The following is an 18,611-nucleotide window of genomic DNA, read 5'->3' as shown; positions in this document are numbered from 1 at the left end:
GTGCAGAGAGAACCCGAATCTCTGATTGGGTTTTAGGAAATACTGAGTAACTGCCCCTGCTATTTTCTTTGTATAACCAGGGCTCAGAAGTGGCCCTGCCTCTGTGGCTAGTCTCAGCCCATCTTGGACCAACTTCATGCCTAAGAAAGCAATTGCATCCCCTGTCAAAGACTGTTTCCCACCTGGCTCAAGGTTCTGCTCTCTCCACCAGCTGTTCCTGGGTGGCCTGAACTCCAGCGGGTCTCATCCCTGCTCTGTGCACCGAGCAAAACCCTCAAGCAGGTCCCGCTGGCTGCCTTGCTATTTCTTCTGGGCCTGCTGAGAAAGTCTCAGGGAGTTGGGGAAAGTCTAGGAAAAATCTCCCTGCTTCTGGGGGGGGCAGCGGGGGATGAGAAACAGGGAGACTCACTAGTTCTTCTTAGACCGCTTCAGAGGCTCCTGGCAGCGTGCAGAAGATTTGTGCAAACACTTCCTCTCTGGAAGAAGAGGAATGCAGGACGCAGCCGCCTGTGGCCCATCTCAGAGCGTTGGAGGGCTATGCCTGCACTTGTGAAAGTGCCCAGGGGGATGAGGTCCCATTTGTGCCAGCCAGAGCCCAGGGCAGGCAGCAAGAGACCCTGGCCCAGGGTCTGGGCGCTGTGTATGGACATCCCTGCTTCTCGGGGGGCCGGCCCTCTCTGCTCCCATAGGACACGCTTGCTCTGGGGCCCGGGCAGGCCCTTCTTCGCTCTGGTGCTGCTGGCTTCCATCAAGCAAGTAAGAGAAATTATTTATTCTTTATTCTTATCATTAATGTTGTCAGTTACTTTCTGATTATACAAACAATTTCAGCTCCTGGTAAGCAATTTGGAAAACAGAAAATGGTATTAGGGAAATAATGATCGACCACAGCCCTAATGTCCAGGGGCAATCACTGTTAATATTTGGCATAATTTGCTTAGATCCTTTTTCTGTGCATTTTTTTTCCCACACAGCTGAAATGATGAAGCGTAAACTGTTTTGTATCCTGGTTTTCCCTTTATATCATATTGTAAGCATTTTCCTATGTCTGTGTAAACTCTGAACAGCATTTTAATTGCTACCTGTATCTTCTTCTATGCCTTTAGCATTCTGTCAAGCCAAAGGAATTATTTTCTGCACTTTCGTTCTCTTGGTTTCCCTCCGTTTCTCCCATCCTTCCTTCCTTCCTTCCTTCCTTCATTTCTTCCTTCCTCTCTTCCTCCCTCCCTTCCTCTGTCCCTCCCTCCTTTTATTTCTACTTATTATAAAAATACTCAATGCTCAATATTTTAAAGGACCTATAAAATCTAAGGAAGTATAAACTACCAATTGTGGTGAACAGAGATCACCCTTGTTCACATTTGGGGACTTATTTTTCTACACTTTCTTCTACCATTCATTTATATAAAATTTAAAGCAATAAACATAGGCTCACAATGTAAATATGAGTTGGTAGTATAAAATTTAGTTTGTACTTTTGAGTAACGAAACACACCAATAACATGAACACACTAACACCTGCCTGGAACTCGTGCTGTCAGCAACCCTGTCTTGCTGACCCCGTTTTACAGACGAGGAAAGTGAGTCGAGGGAGGTCAAGCGACACTTTACTGTGTTGATAAATGCCAAGGCTACGGAGTGAGCGTTCGGGCCTTTCAGGATGTATTATAATACAGTTAGTGCCTCTACAATTGGGCTTCCTGGTAATTGTCTCTTTCTTGTCCAAGAAGATTAGATCTTCAGCTTTTTCCTTTTTAAGGCCCCATTCTTATAGGTGGCTATGATGATAAGGAACCACAGCTCCGCTTGTTTGATTAAGAATGTACCCACAGGAGTGGCTGTCTGCCGCTTTGTTCCTTGGGCAGGACTAGTCCCTGTTGGCAGCCTTGGAATTTGAAATCTTCTCTGCCTCACAGAGTGAGGACTGTGGTGCCAGATCTCATAAATGTGCCTTGATCAGGCTTCTTTGATGCTAGCTCAGAACAAGAGGGGCAGAAGACTGCTAATGAATTCTCTGCATCCATATTCTCCCACATGTTGCCTTCAAGCCCTTGTGGCAACCCATGACTTCATGGAATTCTTGCCATGGTGACATCCTCATGCTATGTGACCTGAACATCCATGAGGGGCAGTGGCCCTGGTCTGCCTCTGGGCACCGGTCTGCCATCGTTAGTGGTGAAGTTGATTCTGGAAGAGTTGATACAAAACTCTTGCTCTGGCTCCCATTCTCTGAAAATCTCCTATAAGCACATGAATATGTGTCCAGTGAACTGACTGGTTTTCTCACCTTCCATCTCCAAGCCTGTCTGGATTACTTGCCACATGCCAAGGACTGCCACAGCGCTCAAGGAATCCAATGGATCCTCCCACATGATTGGCTCAGTGCTCACAGCAAGCTTCTGAGAACAGTATTATCGCCAAACCCATTTTGTAGATGGAGAAATGTGCTTCAGACTGTCTTTCATTATATAGCTCGCGATCGGGGGAGCCGTTTTGTCTCCTTGGAGGGTGAAGTCCTGCGTTTTGTCTTCTTAGCACTCTTGGGGAACTGTTGACATGGACTATTTATACATAACATCAGCAGCATCTGCAGTGCTTCAGGCTGGCTTACAAAGCCGATGAAGCCCCACCTTGGCTCTTTTGGCGCTGGTATTTCCATAACCAGTTATACACCTGCCCCTGCCACCCAGTCTGTGTGCACAGAGCTCCTGGCACTGTCTGTCCCTCCAGTGTGTGTCTGTAACTTCGATGACCCCCACGCTTGGTTCTCCATCTTCAACCTCACATTCTTTCTCCAGATGTTTATGTTACCAGGCTTTGCGTAGACATTCATGAAGAAGTTTGCTCGTAGATGCTGTCCCTGCCTGGAGTATAAATGACTATGGCGTGTTTGCTGGCAGGAAGTCTTCATAAAATTCACTTAATGAGAAATTCTCAGGGGTAGTTTAGTTTCTAAATACAAGCAAGAAAATAGCGCTAACTCTGTACACACCCATTCAACTCATTTACGTTATTTAGCAGTGGCTTTGGCAAACCAAAAACATAAACTTTTGAAGGCTCTTGGAGAAGTGGATGTTATACATTCCCAGTGGGAGTGTAAAAGGGTTATAGTTTGAAATAAGAAAAAAAAAACAGCTTTTGGTGAGGATAAACTGTATGGCAGTGCATTATCAAAAACCTTTAAAAATCTATATTCGCTATGACCCAGAAATTCCAATTCAAAGAATTTCTCCTAAGAAGATAAGAACCTAGTGTTTATCCCTTCTTTCCTTCCAATCTTTCTTCCTTCCAGATTGAACTCAGGACCTCATGTGTGCTAGGCAAAGACCCTACCATGGAAGTACACTTTCACCTCTGCTTTCAAACATTTAACTGTGAGAATTTTCAGCACAGCATCCTTTATATTGGAAAACTTGGATGTTCAATGCTGGAGGATTTAAAAACTAAATCAGATCACATTCATCCATTGAATATTATGTAGCTGTAAGAGTGTGTTTTATTAAATAGAAATATATTAAATAGAAATATACCTGAGTGAAAAATAAAAGGCTACAAAACAGTATAATTTCCCATTTGGTTAGAATAAAACAGAAAAAAAGAGCCGGGCATGGTGGCACATGCCTGTAATCCCAGCACTCGGGAGACTGAGGCAGGAGGATTGCTTCAAGTTAGAGACCAGCCTGGGCTACAGAGTTGAGTTCCAGAGCAGTCTGAACTACATAGTGAGACCCTATCTAAAAACAAAACAAAACAAAAACAAAAACAAAAAAAGAATAAAACAACAAAAAAGTAAAATGAGTGCGTGTGTGTGTGTGTGTGTGTGTGTGTGCGTGTGTGTGTGTGCACTCACTGCACACATGCGCAGAGAAGCATTGGGAAGTAGATGGTAATTTCTGAGTAACAAGGTTATGATCCCACTTTGTCCCCCTTATGGTATCTGATTTCTCTTTTACCTACAGTAAAGCATATTCTTTCCCTACCAAAGAAAGATTTATTTAAAGAGTCAACAGGATCTTCTCCCTTGTTCTTAGTCCCTTCTCAGCCAAGTTAGTTGTGGATATTGGTTGCAAAGAAAAGATGAATCAAGGCCAGGCTAAAGTTTTCCATTTAGAAAAAAGCTCCACCCACAGATCTTTCCTCCTTACTTTTGGAATTTTGCTGGAACTTGGATGCTCCTTCAAGTACCTAGGAAGACAGACTGAGCTTGTCCAGCTCTCCTAAGCTGACCAAATTCAGTAGATTTTAGCTTAGCTTCTTTTTCTGCTTTTTGACCATAGCCATAAATTATGGCATAGAGCAAGGGTTTAGGGAAATGATGGTTCTGGACTGATTTTATTGTCTCTTCTTTGGGTGGGTCCAGTGAGGTCCCTGAGGACGTAATTAGCACTTTGTGCAAGAAAGAGGCATACTTTGATAACTTTGGAAGATTTTGGAAACTTATTGTTTGGTTTTTAAACTATATGCTGATTTTGTAATAATATGAGTCAGGTACTGTCCCATTAGGATGTTTATTTCTTTAAACAATATGGTAATAAACTTGCTTGTTGCCTCTTGAGCCATAACTCAGAGAAGGATTATTAGCAGAGATTTAAAGCACATTGCAAATTTAAACTAAGGGATAAATGCCAATTGTTATAGCATCACCGTTACCCCTTATTGGCTCTTCTCTATTTCCCAAACTGCATGCTAAGATGAGGGACCACTTTGAATTCACAGGGGTATTTTTCACTAGATATTTTAATTGAGGAAACACAGGGATACTTAACATTTGCCAGACACCGTACAAAGTGCTAGCTCACAAGTAGTCATGGTTTAATATTAGGTTGTACTTCATTCTTTTTGATGATGTGGCATCTGAAAAAACTGAGTTTTCTGTAGGTGCTGTGATTAAAAAAACAAGTACTCACCAAAACAAAAACCAGTGTGGAGCAGGAAATGGTGGTGGTTTCCAATTTGATTCTAAAGTTTGAGAAGTTGTGCAATACCCAACAGGCACTCAGTTGTTAAGACATAAATATTTATTAGCTGTTTGGACCCATCCTTCTTAATAAATAGAACTGTAGATATGTCTATTGACTTAGAAGAATTTTGGAAAAATTACTGTAACAGTAAGGGTCTCATGAGCTGATAGATGTAGGGAAACAGTGATGACCACATGAGCTCGTCTTCAAAAAATTGATTGTATGAGCCACCCCCAGACTCCATTGGGACTGCCACAGTGCTGGAAGGGCAGCTGTGCTAGGCAGAGGAGGGAGAGAGTGGGTCTGACTAATTGTGAGCCAAAAGCAGGTCACCTCTTGGACTCATAGATGGGGTATATTTTTGCAGTGGGGACTGTGTGTGTGTGTGTGTGTGTGTGTGTGTCTATGTAATTAAATTTGGATACATTTAGGTAGACCGTGTCTGATAGGGTTACAATAAATTATTCTACTATTTATGGTTACATCTGCCTTACCGTATTCTTTTGGGTCATCTACCTGGCCCAAGAAGCATTTGAATTGTGAGAGGAGACAAAACTGAAAGCCAAGGACAGGGCCAAATAGGCAAGGAACAGTAGGGACATGGGGTAGAATGGTCTTGGACCTTGTATCCTAGCTGATTGTCTAATTGCTTTATCTTTAGTAACCTCTATATGCTTTTTAGGACAGGAGACACATTCTTCTTTGTATTTCTGTAATTCCTCCTCAACACAAGGCCCACTACGAAATGGGCCCACCAAAAAAATTAGTCAACTGAACAGTGGAAGGAAAAGACCCTGTTTAAAAGCAAAAGAAGTGGCGCAGATATTCAATGAGAAATTGTTAGGCAACTCAATTACCCAAACAACCCCAAAAGTGTGGGCTGTTTTTCCAAGGTTCCTTGGGATGGAAAAGTCAATGCCACGAAAAAGAAAAGCACAGGGCTTCAGTATGGCAGCAAAGAGTCTGTGAACTCTGTGGCTTTGACTATGGGCACACAGGCAATCAGAGAGTGTGGGCCTTGCTCAGCCGGGTTAGCGAACCCCACTTAGAGCCATGCTTCTCTCTTTGGGGTCTGCATAGTCTTAGAAATGTGCAACCACTGGTGTGGAAGGTGGGCAGATTTGAGGTGAATGTGTTGCATCCTCTTGCAGTGTCAACCTCACATAAAGATTTTGAAGAAAATTTTCATATTTGTGTCAAAACCAAGTGAGTGAATTATGGAGCAAATGTGAAATGTGTGTGCATTTTTATAATAGCATGTGGGATGTCGAAGCAATCGTTTCTCAGTGCGGCCCATTGAGAATGGTCCCATGGGAAGTGGTTTGAGGATCACGGTGTGAGATAACAAGGCAACATCTGGGCTTGTAGCTCACTGGAGGTGACTATGCTTTTGTCTGCTCAGGTTACAGGATCTCTGCTTGAGGAGACAACTCGGAAGTGGGCTCAGTACAAGGAGAAGTGTCTGCGAGATTTACTCAAGGAACCTTCTGGTAAATACATGTAGTAGTTACTGATGGCTGTTTAACAAGTTGCCCCAAAGTTAGTGACTTAAAACAATGAAGTTACCTGAAAGCTTATGCACAGCCATGTCTTTTGGTCGATATCACCTTGAAGCTGAGAGTCAAGCAGCGACTGGTGGCCAGAACATTTCTACATGGCCGCTCAAGTGGAGTGGGCTTCCTCGCAGCATGGTGGCTGGTTTCTGCAGGGAGGGCTAGCCTCACCCGAGGCCAGGCTGCCTCTTAGGACCTGGCCCAAGAAGTTACACGACATCATTTCTGCCGTGTTCTATTGGTGAGAGTTACACGGGTCTACCTAGGTTCATGGGAAGAAAAGACAGACCCCCACCTCCACTTCTCACTATAAAATAATGTAAGATGAGACATATGTGGGTGTAGCCTTCTTTGATAAGAGCCACCTCCCGCAGCATACTCACTGCCTGTGAGTCATCTCACCTGTGGAACTATTTTAAAGTGACTAGGAAGCTATTAGGTGAATTTTAGGGGGAAGTGCTCCCCATTTCCCAGGGTCTTAGTTGTATCTAAGGAATAATATTTCTCTTTTTCAAGTTTCCACAAGGTTTAGACTTTAGTGCATTCTAGCAAATCTGTATTAGTTTGCTCAGTCTGCAGCCTCACCTGTCTGTATGCTAGCACTGGGTGAATCCATATGTAACTTTAAGAAGAAGAAAAGAAATCTGTGTGTGGTGGTGCATGTATTCAGGAGGCTGAGGCAGGGGGATCTTTGTGAGTTCAAGGCCAGCCTGAACTACAAAACAAGGCCTTGTCTCACACACAAAAACAAAGAGAGACAGAGAAGAAGCAAGTGCCTCTGCCTTGTCTCTGAGCGCTGATGACTGTGGATGAAGGCCGTGTCACTCCTTGGGCTCCTGGGTCATTTCAGATCATCTGAGAAGCCTGGAGCCTTCAGAGAATATCATTTCTCCTTTCCTTTCTTGGCCCAAGACAGGGCCTTCCAAGCTCCTTCTAAAAACCCTTTTGGCCCAGACAGATGGCAATCAAGTCCTGATAGTGGCTACAAGAGCCCATCTCATTTCAGAGAGTACTACTTCTACGGGCAAAGTAGGGCGGTTTGTCTTTACCTGTGGCCGTCCTGTGAGTGGCACGCCATGGGAGCACCACCTCACACAGACCAGGTGCTAACACTGGCATCCGGGTGGACAAAGGGCACAAGCCAGCTCGTGACCTGGCACATCTACAGTGCAGTAACCTGGCTGCTCCACTTGAGAAGCCCCAGACTTTTAGCTTAATAGGAAAAGGCTGAGGGTGGAGGGAATAGAGAGGATGATGCTTGGTTTATAGTAATCTGGGAGCTTGCAATATGGAAGTTTGAGACACAGATTAAAATGCCTCCATTTCACTTTGTGAGGCCTGCCAAGGGGAGTTCTAAGTTTATAGCTTCCAATTCCCCAACACTGAGCTATAAACCATCCCTTAGCTATGATGGTACAAATTCTCCTAATCATCACTGCATTCGTAGTGGAATGGAGAGGCACGACTACATAGACCTTGTGTTGTACACATGTGACTAAGAACCTGGACTCCACACTTCCCCTTCTATCCACTGGCCATTGTGCACATTTTAGGGTTGTTGTGTTCTGGGACTAACTAGTAAAGGTTTGGCAATTATTTGATTAATTATGCAACATAAGAATGTGCTGGTGGGGCCTACTCATGTTCTCCTACCCTGAGTTTTGGTGAGAGTTCAGCTCATGTAAAATAAACAAAATCAGCATGATGTGTACATTGCATTAACCGACTGAACATCAAGTTGGATAAACAAAGGCACAGTATTTTGGGCTGCACTGAACATTCCTGTGCTTCAAAATCATTCTTCATTCTTGGCCATCTAGAGAGAGGCAGGTACATGCAAGTCTCTGCAGAGGTTACACAAACCTTCAATGGCGGAAGGTGTGGTCTGGGCTCCTGTTCCCCCTGATTCTATTAGCAGACCCCCTCTTGTACAGTAATGGTCACTCTGGCCCCTCTTCCCTCCACAGGTATATTTTGTAATGGAACGTTTGATCGGTATGTGTGCTGGCCTCACTCTTCTCCTGGAAATGTCTCTGTTCCCTGCCCTTCATACTTGCCTTGGTGGAATGAAGGTAATGAGTTTTATTTTACCAACTTCTGAAAGTTTCTTTCCAAAGCCCCTTCCTCCTGGGTAAAGCAGCCTTGAGCTATTTAGAGAAAGGTCTCCATCCAAGTATATTTCCCAAGTCCTCTTGGCCACCGCGGTCTCCATCTAGGCATTCAATAGTCTCTTGTCGCCTGTAATGTTTATATTCCGTGTATTCCATTTATACAGTAGCTCTTTTTTACCTGGAAGACTGTAAAGTATAAGCTTGAGTGTCATGGAATCTGGCTACGCTGAGGGTTAAGAATTGCTACATTCATAACAGAATAAAGAGGTGATGGTGTGAGACTATCAGGCAGTTTTGAATTTGGGGTTTGTTCTATTGGGGAAAAGGTCTTTGAACCTCCCCTTGTATCAGCTGTGGAAGGAGATGCCATTGAATTAGTGTTTGTAAGCCCCACAGGGGCTTAGATGAAGAGTTTAGGAACTGTACTTGCTTTAATCATGATTAAAGGAAGTGAATACTATTACTTAGAGACCTAGGATAATATTCCACCTCCACCTACCACAGAAGCCTGACCTCTTGGTCATTTTATTCTTGAAGGGGAGAGAAGCAATTCCAGGTTAGAATTCTGTTGTCTCTGACCAAAGACTATGGGAAAATATAAAGGTAGCTAAACCCCTTCTCAAGAAACATAAGCAGATATGAAGCTCCAGGTCAAACAAGGTGGGGAGGAGTTTCTGAAAAGGTAAAATGATAGCATCTTAAAATCTTATATTTAATCTCAACCCAAAAATATTTCATATCTATGAAGAGATGTGAATCTATGAATCATTTCTATAATTGGGGATGACAGAGAGAGGGGGAGAGAAAAAAGAGGAAGGAGGAGGAGAAGGAAGAGGAAGAAGAGGAGAAGAAGGAGGAAGAGAAGAGACATTTCTGTGTGGGAGAGTTAGTGACATATTTTGTGGGACTGTCTTCCAATGAAACCCAGCTTGAATGAACCAGAAGGTGTGAGTTGTGAGGTTCCATAGACGAGAAGAGAGAAGGTACTAGAGAACTTGGTGGATCAGAGGGGTCTAAATGACTCAAACAAACAGCCCCTGTATGAGCCAGCTTGCAGAAGTGGAAAGAGCGCTAGGCATGGGAGTCAGTGCCTGTAGTTTACACTTTGAAACTTGGAGCATATTCTGGGGCTTCCTAAGCTGTGTTTACCTTTTATGTAAGGTGAAATGAATAATAGCTAAGGGTCAAGTTTATTTTGAGGAACAAATGAGAAGGAACATAGAGATTCTACCACTTTGTGGGTATTTTGTCAGTGTGTGCTGAAGCTGAGTTCAAGATTGAGACCTGTGGATTCCTTCAGGTCATTGAGGCCCCACATGTCCACAGATTCCTCAATGGAACATGGAATAGGCTCCCAGCTCCCAGCTTCAACTTCTACTGTTTCTGCCCAGGAGCTAAAAGTACAGGTCTATTCCATATAGGAGAAAAAAGTGGTCCAAAGTCTAAGTGTACGACAAAGTACAGTTAAAGGCTTTCTTTAAAAATGAATTCTGGGCTTCTGAATTGTACTAAAAGGAATGTGATATGCTAAAGGTGGGAAGTAACCTTCCCACTCACTATTTTTTGTATTAAAAATGCAGAATAATGATTTGAGATAACAGTCAAAAGAACGAACATCGAACATTCTTTGAGAAGGCAGAGAGTCAGATGATGTTTGTGTGCTTCATTGGCATCCATGCCTGGCCACCAAGGTGGGGACCGACCGGGAAGGAAGCTGTGTGTTACACTCAGGGTCCCGCTGCAGTGGAAAGTGACACAGAGCCAGGCAGGTGCGAGGGCATGAGACGCACATAAATGCTTTGAAGTTCGGGAGGGCCGTATTGACAGCATGCAGCCTGCAGAAAAGGAGGGGATTCAGGAAGGTACGTTCCTGTCTAGAAAAAGAGATGACAAGGGTTTGCATTCAGGCAGAGGTGAGAGGTTGGAGAGAAAGGGAAAAAAGATTAAAGAAAAACATGGGAGGCAGGATGGTCAGGACTTGTCATCAGAAGGAGTAGAAACTGAAGGACAGAGGGAAGTGGGAAATGGAGAAGAGGGAACAAACTCTCCTCGTCTGTTCTCCAACTCGGGAACAGTCAGGCAAACCACCTGTCCCACTAGGACTCACCCCTCATCCACTTGGTAGCTGGGTCCTCTGGCTCCCCTCTCTTTCTTGTCCCCTGCTGATACTCTGGTGGGAGCTCACCTGCACCCTTTGTGCTGCTTCCTTGTCTCATCGTTGTCCCCAGCCTCAGATCTGGTACTTTCTAACCACCCTCTGCGAAGCTTTCTAAAATGCCAATCGGATTGTGTTGGTCCCCATCGCAATGCTTACGAATGGCATGTGTGACCTTCTGTCCCTGGCCTTGCTAACCAGTCTAGCACTCTCTCCTTTCTCTCCTTTATTTCCACCCCAGCCGAATGAACAACTCCAACTGCCCAGCCATTGCCACGAAGTTCTTGTGCTCACTCTTTTGTCCAGGCTGCCTCCCACACTTTTTTGGCCTATAAACTTCAATTCTCACTTCAAACCTTTTGTCCTTCTAGAATATTTCTTCAGCTCATCCCCATAACCCAATGAACCTCTGCCTTTCCGAGGCCTCTTCCATGCCTGTATGTCTCTGTCTTGGCATTTAAAGCAGTTTATGGCCTTTTTATTTGCACTCTTCTGGCTAGAATTCAAGTTGTACCTTTTCCTCTTAGCATCCTCAGCACGAAGCATTTGTATTGGCACAGAGGCAACAAGGGTCAATGACATTACTGCCATTCATTCATTCAATAATTTTTTAAGACAGGGTCTCTCTATGTAGTTCAGGCTGGCCTTGAACTCAGGACATAGGCCAGCTTGGCTTTAAAAGCACAGCAATCTTTCTGCCTCAGCCTCCTGAGTGCTGGAATTACAGGTGAGTGCCGCCAAACAGGGCCTACAATAAATATTTTTCAAACACCTACAGCGTGCCAAGTATTATTTTTCAGTACTTGGATTGTATTAGTGACTAAAACAGAATGATTTCCTCTCTTGTGGGATGCATATTCTAGCAAGAGAGCAACAATAATTAATAGCTATCATACATAAGTATAGATGTGGTATATTTTTAAACAAGATGGAGCAGTAGGAAGGGATAGGAGGATTGAGGTTTGGGGGAGTGAGTTGAAATCATAAATTGGGTAGTTGGGGAAGACTTCCATGACTAGGTGGTGTTTTACTGAAGGCTTAAGGGAGATAAAGGTTTTAGCCTATGGGGAAGGACAGAACATGTATCAGTGCAGAGGCCCTAAGAGGGGAGCACACCTGGTCTGTTCCAAAGAAAGAAGGAGGTGAACATTGCTGGAGTGAAGAGGAAGAGAAGCAAAGGATGGTTATGCAGAGAATTTAGGGCCAGATCTTACGTGGCTTTGTGGAAGGTCATAAAAGGACACTGATTTGTTCTCATGTCTCTGGAAATTCTGAGCAGAAGCTTGGCATGGTACCACTGACACCCATTCCAGCCCATCAGCTGCTGGGCTACCCACAGATGAGAGGGGAAGACCAGCGGGAGAGTTTGCAATAGTCCAGTGGAGAGAGGTTGGTTCCAAGGTGGAGAGACGCAGGAGGTGAAGCGCAGTGGTCAGATTCTGGGTATATTTGGAAGCGGAGATGATCAGCTAATAGAGCAGGTGAGGGATGCAGAGACAGAGAGAAGGCAAGGGTGACTCTGAGGCAGTGGTGGTGAACCTACAGCAAGTGTGTTATTTGTTTTTCTTTTGAGACAAAGACTGCTAATGTATGAGTTGTTTTTTCTGCACTAAATCCTCAATATTTGGATTTAAGTGCAGTGTTGGCAGAGTGGGTTCCCACCCATGGAGACAGGAAACCATGTAGGTAGAGCAGATTTTGAAAAGAAAATGGTGAGTTCGGTTTGATGCATAGCATTTGAGATGTCAGTTAGGAACCCTAGTGAAGCTGTTCACTTGATAGGCAGGTGAATGCATTATGGAAATACCCATCGATGAACTGAGCATATAGCTGCTGTTTTTCTATGATGTGTAGGATCTGGACTAGGAAATTCCAGCGACTTTCTGTTTCTTATTTGCAAAACCAGACCCTGGTTCTCCAGGGAGGAAGACATTCAGGGAGGGGCTCCTGGGCAGATGTGCCTGAGTCCCAGCAGCACTCGGCCCAGCAAGGTGACTCACCCAGCATCTGCACACCCACTCTCCTATCCAATCTCTCTCAAATCACGGAGGGTGGCACAATTACCGCCCCAAAGCCAGGGGCTCAGAAACTGGCAGGCTCAGAGACGGGGAGCCTGGACCCAGGATACCAACTCACTGGTAGTTGGCATATGAAGCTTCTGCCCGGGGTTAATCTACTCTGTGCTCATTGCCTTCTCGGTGGCTGGTGTGGCTTTTTGGGCATGAGGAAGAGATGTCCCATTCTGAGTAGGCATCAGAGTCCAGGTTGGTCTCTATCTGGGCTGTGCCCTACTTGAGTTATAACATTCTTAGTCACCAGGGGCTGTTCTAACTCCGAGACGAGGTAAACACGGCAGACATTGGTGGATCTTGGTTTGTTATGAAATCTAGAGGCTTCTGTGTTTTCCTTTCCATCCCAAATAAACAGCTGGGATGCTAATGAGCCCTCACAGGGGGAAATCAAAATCTCTTTTCCATGGGATTTTCCACAGCTCTACATCCAGGGCAAGGGCTTTCCAGCATGCTGGGGGAACAGGCTGTATGTTCTGACCTTTCCTCTAGAGCTTTGTTTACTTTCAGAGAGCTCAGGAAGGGCCTACAGACACTGCCTGGCTCGGGGGACTTGGCAGATACTAGAGAACACCACAGATATTTGGCAGGATGACTCCGAATGCGCCGAGAACCACAGCTTCAAACAAAACGTGAGTCTGCCTGGTGATAAGGTGTCCAGGGCCAAGGCCACCCTCCTCCAGGGCAGCCAGGAGGCCAGCTAGCTTTAGGGGTCTTACGAAGAGATGCTTTCCAGCACATGTGCCCCAAGCTCAGCTAAGGAAGTCCACGGTCATGCACAGCAGCAATAGGTGCCCCAGGCTCCTCTGTGGCCAACTCTTTCTCATTATTCGAATTCAACTCAAATGTCTCCTCAAGGAGAGATCTCCACGGCAACTCCATCCATAATGGCCCCCAGAGTCACTTTCTACAACAGCCCTGATGTAGTTCCTTTATGACACCTGTTACTCCTTGAAACTCTCAGGCGATTTCTTATTTGTTATCTAGTCCTCTCACCAGAATGTAGATCCAGTGGTCATGAGGGGCCTGCATGCCTCAAAGAGGGCAGCACAACACAGAGAGTGGGGTCAAGAAGGCCACTTATTCAGACCATGTATTCAAATTCTTCACTTCTTGGCTAAGAACTTGGCACAAATTTCTTCACTTTTCGGCGCCTCTGCTTCCTCATCCATCCCAAAGGGATTTTATTTGTTGCATGTGATCATTGTGAGCATTTAGAGAGTCAACAGACATAAATTTATTAGAAGAAAATTTGACATGTAGTCAGCCAGCTCTGAGTAGGAGTTACTGCCCCCTCGTCAGGATCCAGCATTAGTCAGGGCTCAGCAAATCATTCTGGCAGCTGGGATGAGCAACAGATCCATGCTTCAGACTTCTCTCCATGTGTTTTCAGTCCAGGATCCTATCTTGCAGTCCCCTCAGGCCCAGGTCTTCCCTACTTGTTTGCTGGGCTCCTGTTCTTCTTCCTACTCATGAAAATCCTACCCACTCTCTCTCTCAAAGGCAGAAGAGGAGGTGTCTGGGAACCAGATGTCTAGGGCCACACCTTGTTTTCAAACATTCAGGCCACAAATATTAATGAAGCACCTGCTATGTGCAAAGGTTTTTCGCTAGGCACTGAGAACAGTGACTGAGATGTGGATACCAACCTTAGGAAGCTTAGAGTCTCATAGACCATCGAGAGAAAAATAGCTGATGGGACAGAAGTATAGGATGCTCAGGGTCACAGAAGAGGGGGACACTGATGCTGACGGGGGGCAGAGAAGGCTGACCAAGCTGAACTCTGAAGGGTGAGAAAGAGATGGTCTTGGGAAGAATGAGAGCAAGGCCTCTTGGCGGAAGGAAAAATACACACCCAGGTGCAAAGAATGAGAGGGTATCCATTACTAGGGTGAGATGCCAAACCCTAAGGGAAGTCAGTCTCCAGGTTGGTCTTAGCTTCTGTACTTGCTGTTCTCCATGCCTGGCACATGTTTCCAAGCTCCCCTGAGGCTGGCACCTCTTCATCATTCAGGTTTCAGGTCAATGTCTCCTTCGAAGAGGCAACTTGGAGAGCTGCGGTGCAGATGAGGTAGAATTCAGGAGGATACAGGTGGAGGTAGAGACCTCAGGAGAGGTGAGATGAGGAAGGACTCCTGCGTCTTTGAAGGATTCAGACTTTGCAAGTGGGGAAGGAACATAACTCAATGTAGGTGTCGAGAGGATTCTCTGGCAAGTTGGAGGAGGCTGGGGCTGCCAGGCTGGAGGCAGGAGGCAGAGTAGCCAGGCAGAATCCATCTCTGTAAACTCAGCCCAGATGTGAGGAGAACACCAGTGGAATGGAAAGAAGGAGGAGGGTTGGTTTGCAAGTTTCCAAGGATAGAGATGGTAGGACCAGGTGCTGGAGGGCCTGAGAGAGTAGAGTCGAGAGCACCAAGGTCAGGTTTCTGGACTGAACCTCTGAGGAGATTTGAAATGCACCTCACTGAGGTGGGGAATACAGGAAGAAGATTTGCCCCTTCATTTCTAGATGTTTTCCTGCATAATTCCTATCCCTACATGAGCCTGTAAAGCACCCTTCTCCCCGACACCTTTAGTTGTGGCTAACTTTATAATTGGATTTTGTTTCCTATATCATTTTATTACTCTCCCACCAACTCTACATGTGTTTTAATAGTTGAAAGTTTGGGACAGGAGAAGCCAAGGAGTTCAGTTTCAGAAACACTGTCTGTGTGATCTGAGCACCTATCTGTATCCTGGCATGCTTAGCATGGGGTTGATAAAGCTGTCTTTGTACGGCTTCTTTGTTAGTCAGCTTTCCATTACTATAATAGATATCTGAGATAAACAACTTGTAAAGATGGAAGGTTTATTTTGACTCACAGTTTCAGAAGTTTCAGTCCATGACTACTTGACTCCATTGCTTTTAGATGTGAGGCAAGGCAGTGCATTATGTTTGACCATGTAGTAAAGGAAACTGCTTACCTCATGGCAGCCAGGAAGCAAATGGTCAGAGGGCACGCTTTCATGACCTAACTTCCTCCCAATAGGCTCCACTTCTTAAAGGCACACCATTTCCCAGTAGCTCCACAGGTTGGCAACCAAGCCTTTAATGCATGGGCCTTAGTGGAACACTTCCAAACCATAGTTGTTGTCCAAATCTAGTTGTGAGGCTTGAAGGGGCAATTAATTAGGAGTGATTAATTCATGTATTGGTGCCAATTAGGTATAAAAGTTATCATTATTGCATTTCTTTTTAGAGTGTCTTCCTTGATTTTCTCTCTTCCTGGCCTCTCTCTTGTCTATGCCTAAGGCTGTGAATAATCTATTAATGTAAATTTGGAGGTCTATGACAGTGGCTTCTTTGTGCTGCCTTCTTGGCTGCTTTTTTTAATGTAATTTTTCATTTCACTTTCAAAAATCAAAAACCTGGTTTTCTGTGAAGCTATTAAGATTAACTTACAGTATTTATTGTTCTATTTATAAATCTAGCAAGTTTTAATATTTTCAAGGATGTCTTTAATTAATTTTTGTTGCCACTATGCACTAGTTATTTAAATACCATTTTACATTTTGGGCTTCATCAGCACATTTAAGATATCAGATGCTTTAAGTGTTTTAAATATCTTAAATATATGCTCTAACAAGCAAATCTTTTTTAGTTCTCATGTAATTCTAGTTCACTGAATATATTAAGATTGCATACTGAGGGGCTGGGGACTTAGCTTAGTGGTTCTGCTGCCTGCCTTGCAAGTGCAAGGTCCTGAGTTCAATCCCAAGTACCAAAAAAAGAAAAGGTCTTTCAAAAGATTACATAGTGAGACCAAAGGATTTAGCATAGAGGCACCACGCCTGCCTCAAAAACACAAGGTCCTGAGTTTGATTCTCCAGTACAAAAAAAAAGAGTTTACATATTTAGCCTTAAATTTTCTTAAATGTGTTAATATTGTTTTAAGTTCCCCTCAAAGTTTAAATCAAGTACTGTTGACATATTTCATATTAGAACCACAGTACTAATCTATTAGATCATCCACTATACCATGTTCTCTAAATAGTATACCAATTATATATAGCATGTGTAAGTAATTTAAAAATCTCCACAGAGACGATGGACTGAATAAAGTTTAATTTTAGAATCTGAGTGATGCATATGCAAGTTCTAGTTAATAATTTTTTTCAAATTTGCTGTACGTTTGAAATATTTACTATATTCTAGCTTGACACAAAACTATTGGTAAATGTAATGGTCGGTTATGCCTTGCCATGGCTAAGACAAAAAACTAAAATTTTCACACTAAGGAAGAAACTGTCTCAAGAAAACAGGGATTTCCATTGCAGGGGACATGGTTTCCTATAGACCAGAGGTTTGTTGGGTTTGGTTATCAATGCCAGTTGTGTGGCTGTGGTGGTAAATGTTTAACAACCAGCCCCCTCCTCTACTTCTGGGAAAAAAGGGGCTCTAGTTTGTAATGCTTGCCAACTCCTGTGGTGTAAATACTCCCAGTGGGCTAATTTCGAGTTGTCAATATGATGTCACTACATGCAGAGTAGGGAAGGGAGACACAGTGTTCACCATCAGATAGTGTTTTCCCCCGGTAACACAGTATTCACTGGCTGTAGACATGTAGAAAGCTAATTGGAAAATGATGAGTTTTGAGCATTTGTTATTTTTATTTTGATATAGTTTATTTCATTGTAAATTTACATAGTTTAATTTCCAATAATGTATTTTCCGACCAGCTCACTACAAATTGACCAGTGAGCACAGGCAAACTAGTACAACAACACCTGCGGGGCCATTGTGGCAGTTTTTCCACTCTTGCCAAGACATTGAGCCCAAGTCCATGCCTTTTGGAGGGTGCTGATCTTTCTCAGGTTTGAGGTACTGCACCACCTAATTAATTGTCTCACCCTAATTTAGTGGGGGGGCTTCTGTGGTTGTAACTTACTTCCTGAGAGGCTGACTGGGAGCTGACATCTTCTTAAGTCTATACTGTCTTCCCATCAGATGTGAAAGGCCTTTCCACAGATCCCCCACATCTTTTAAACCTTATTATTTGGTCTTATGGCAGAAATCTGTGCTCCTTACACAGCTTTATTATATGACAGGTCACACCTCTTAAAGGGATCCAAGTGACACCTGTAGATGGATTGGATATGGTTTATCTCAGGAACTGGCTTGACTTGTGCAGTGGCACAATGGTTATGCTAATCGCATGCCTTGAGTTAAGAAAACTTCGTTTTCTTATCTTCCTTCCTGGATTATGAACGGTTTAAGAACAATCACAAAGTGATAGTCATACTTAAACACCACCCCTAAACTCCTTGCCTAGTACTGGGACACAGTACTATTTACATAAAGTAGCCACTTAATAAATGCTGATAGAAGGTTTTACAAATTCAGAGGTGGGCTGGATTTAGCTCAGTGGTTCTGCTGCCTGCTTTGCAAGCATGAAGTCCAGAGTTTGATCCCTGGTACCAACAAAAAACAGATTAAGAGGGTTTTGGCATCAGTACGGGTGCTAAGTTCCCCAGGTGATCCTCATAAACTGCCAAGATTGAGAATCAACTGTGCAAAGGTGTGTGCCAGGCCTCGGTCCACTGAGGCACCACACTGAGCCAGTGAATAGGAACAGTAAAACAAGACCTTGAGAGGATTTGCACAGACAGGAAGTAAAGATTTCTCTCTTTTAGAAAAGTGAGGACAAAGGTATTGCCCTCTGCAAATAGCCATGTTTCCAAGAATTCAAATACTTAAAAAAAAAAAAAAAAAAAAAAAAAAA

The 18,611-nt window shown here is 44.0% G+C and overlaps 1 protein-coding gene across 1 annotated transcript in view; it reads left to right on the top strand.

The window, feature by feature from the left end:
- The first annotated feature begins 567 nt into the window (after window positions 1-567).
- Glp2r (glucagon like peptide 2 receptor) overlaps window positions 568-18,611 on the top strand; it is a 67,742-nt gene continuing 49,698 nt past the window's right edge. The window contains exons 1-4 of the mRNA XM_033762727.1: window positions 568-756; window positions 6,364-6,451; window positions 8,482-8,586; window positions 13,360-13,481. Of these exons, the coding sequence (XP_033618618.1) occupies window positions 568-756; window positions 6,364-6,451; window positions 8,482-8,586; window positions 13,360-13,481 (504 nt within the window). The remainder of the gene's footprint in view (window positions 757-6,363; window positions 6,452-8,481; window positions 8,587-13,359; window positions 13,482-18,611) is intronic.

Source organism: Fukomys damarensis, unplaced genomic scaffold (genome assembly GCF_012274545.1).
Source record: "Fukomys damarensis isolate Sample0158 unplaced genomic scaffold, DMR_v1.0_HiC HiC_scaffold_13, whole genome shotgun sequence".
Classification (NCBI taxonomy): domain Eukaryota; kingdom Metazoa; phylum Chordata; class Mammalia; order Rodentia; family Bathyergidae; genus Fukomys; species Fukomys damarensis.
The sequence above is the reverse complement of the archived record's forward strand: the minus strand, read 5'-3'. Positions and strand labels throughout refer to the sequence as shown.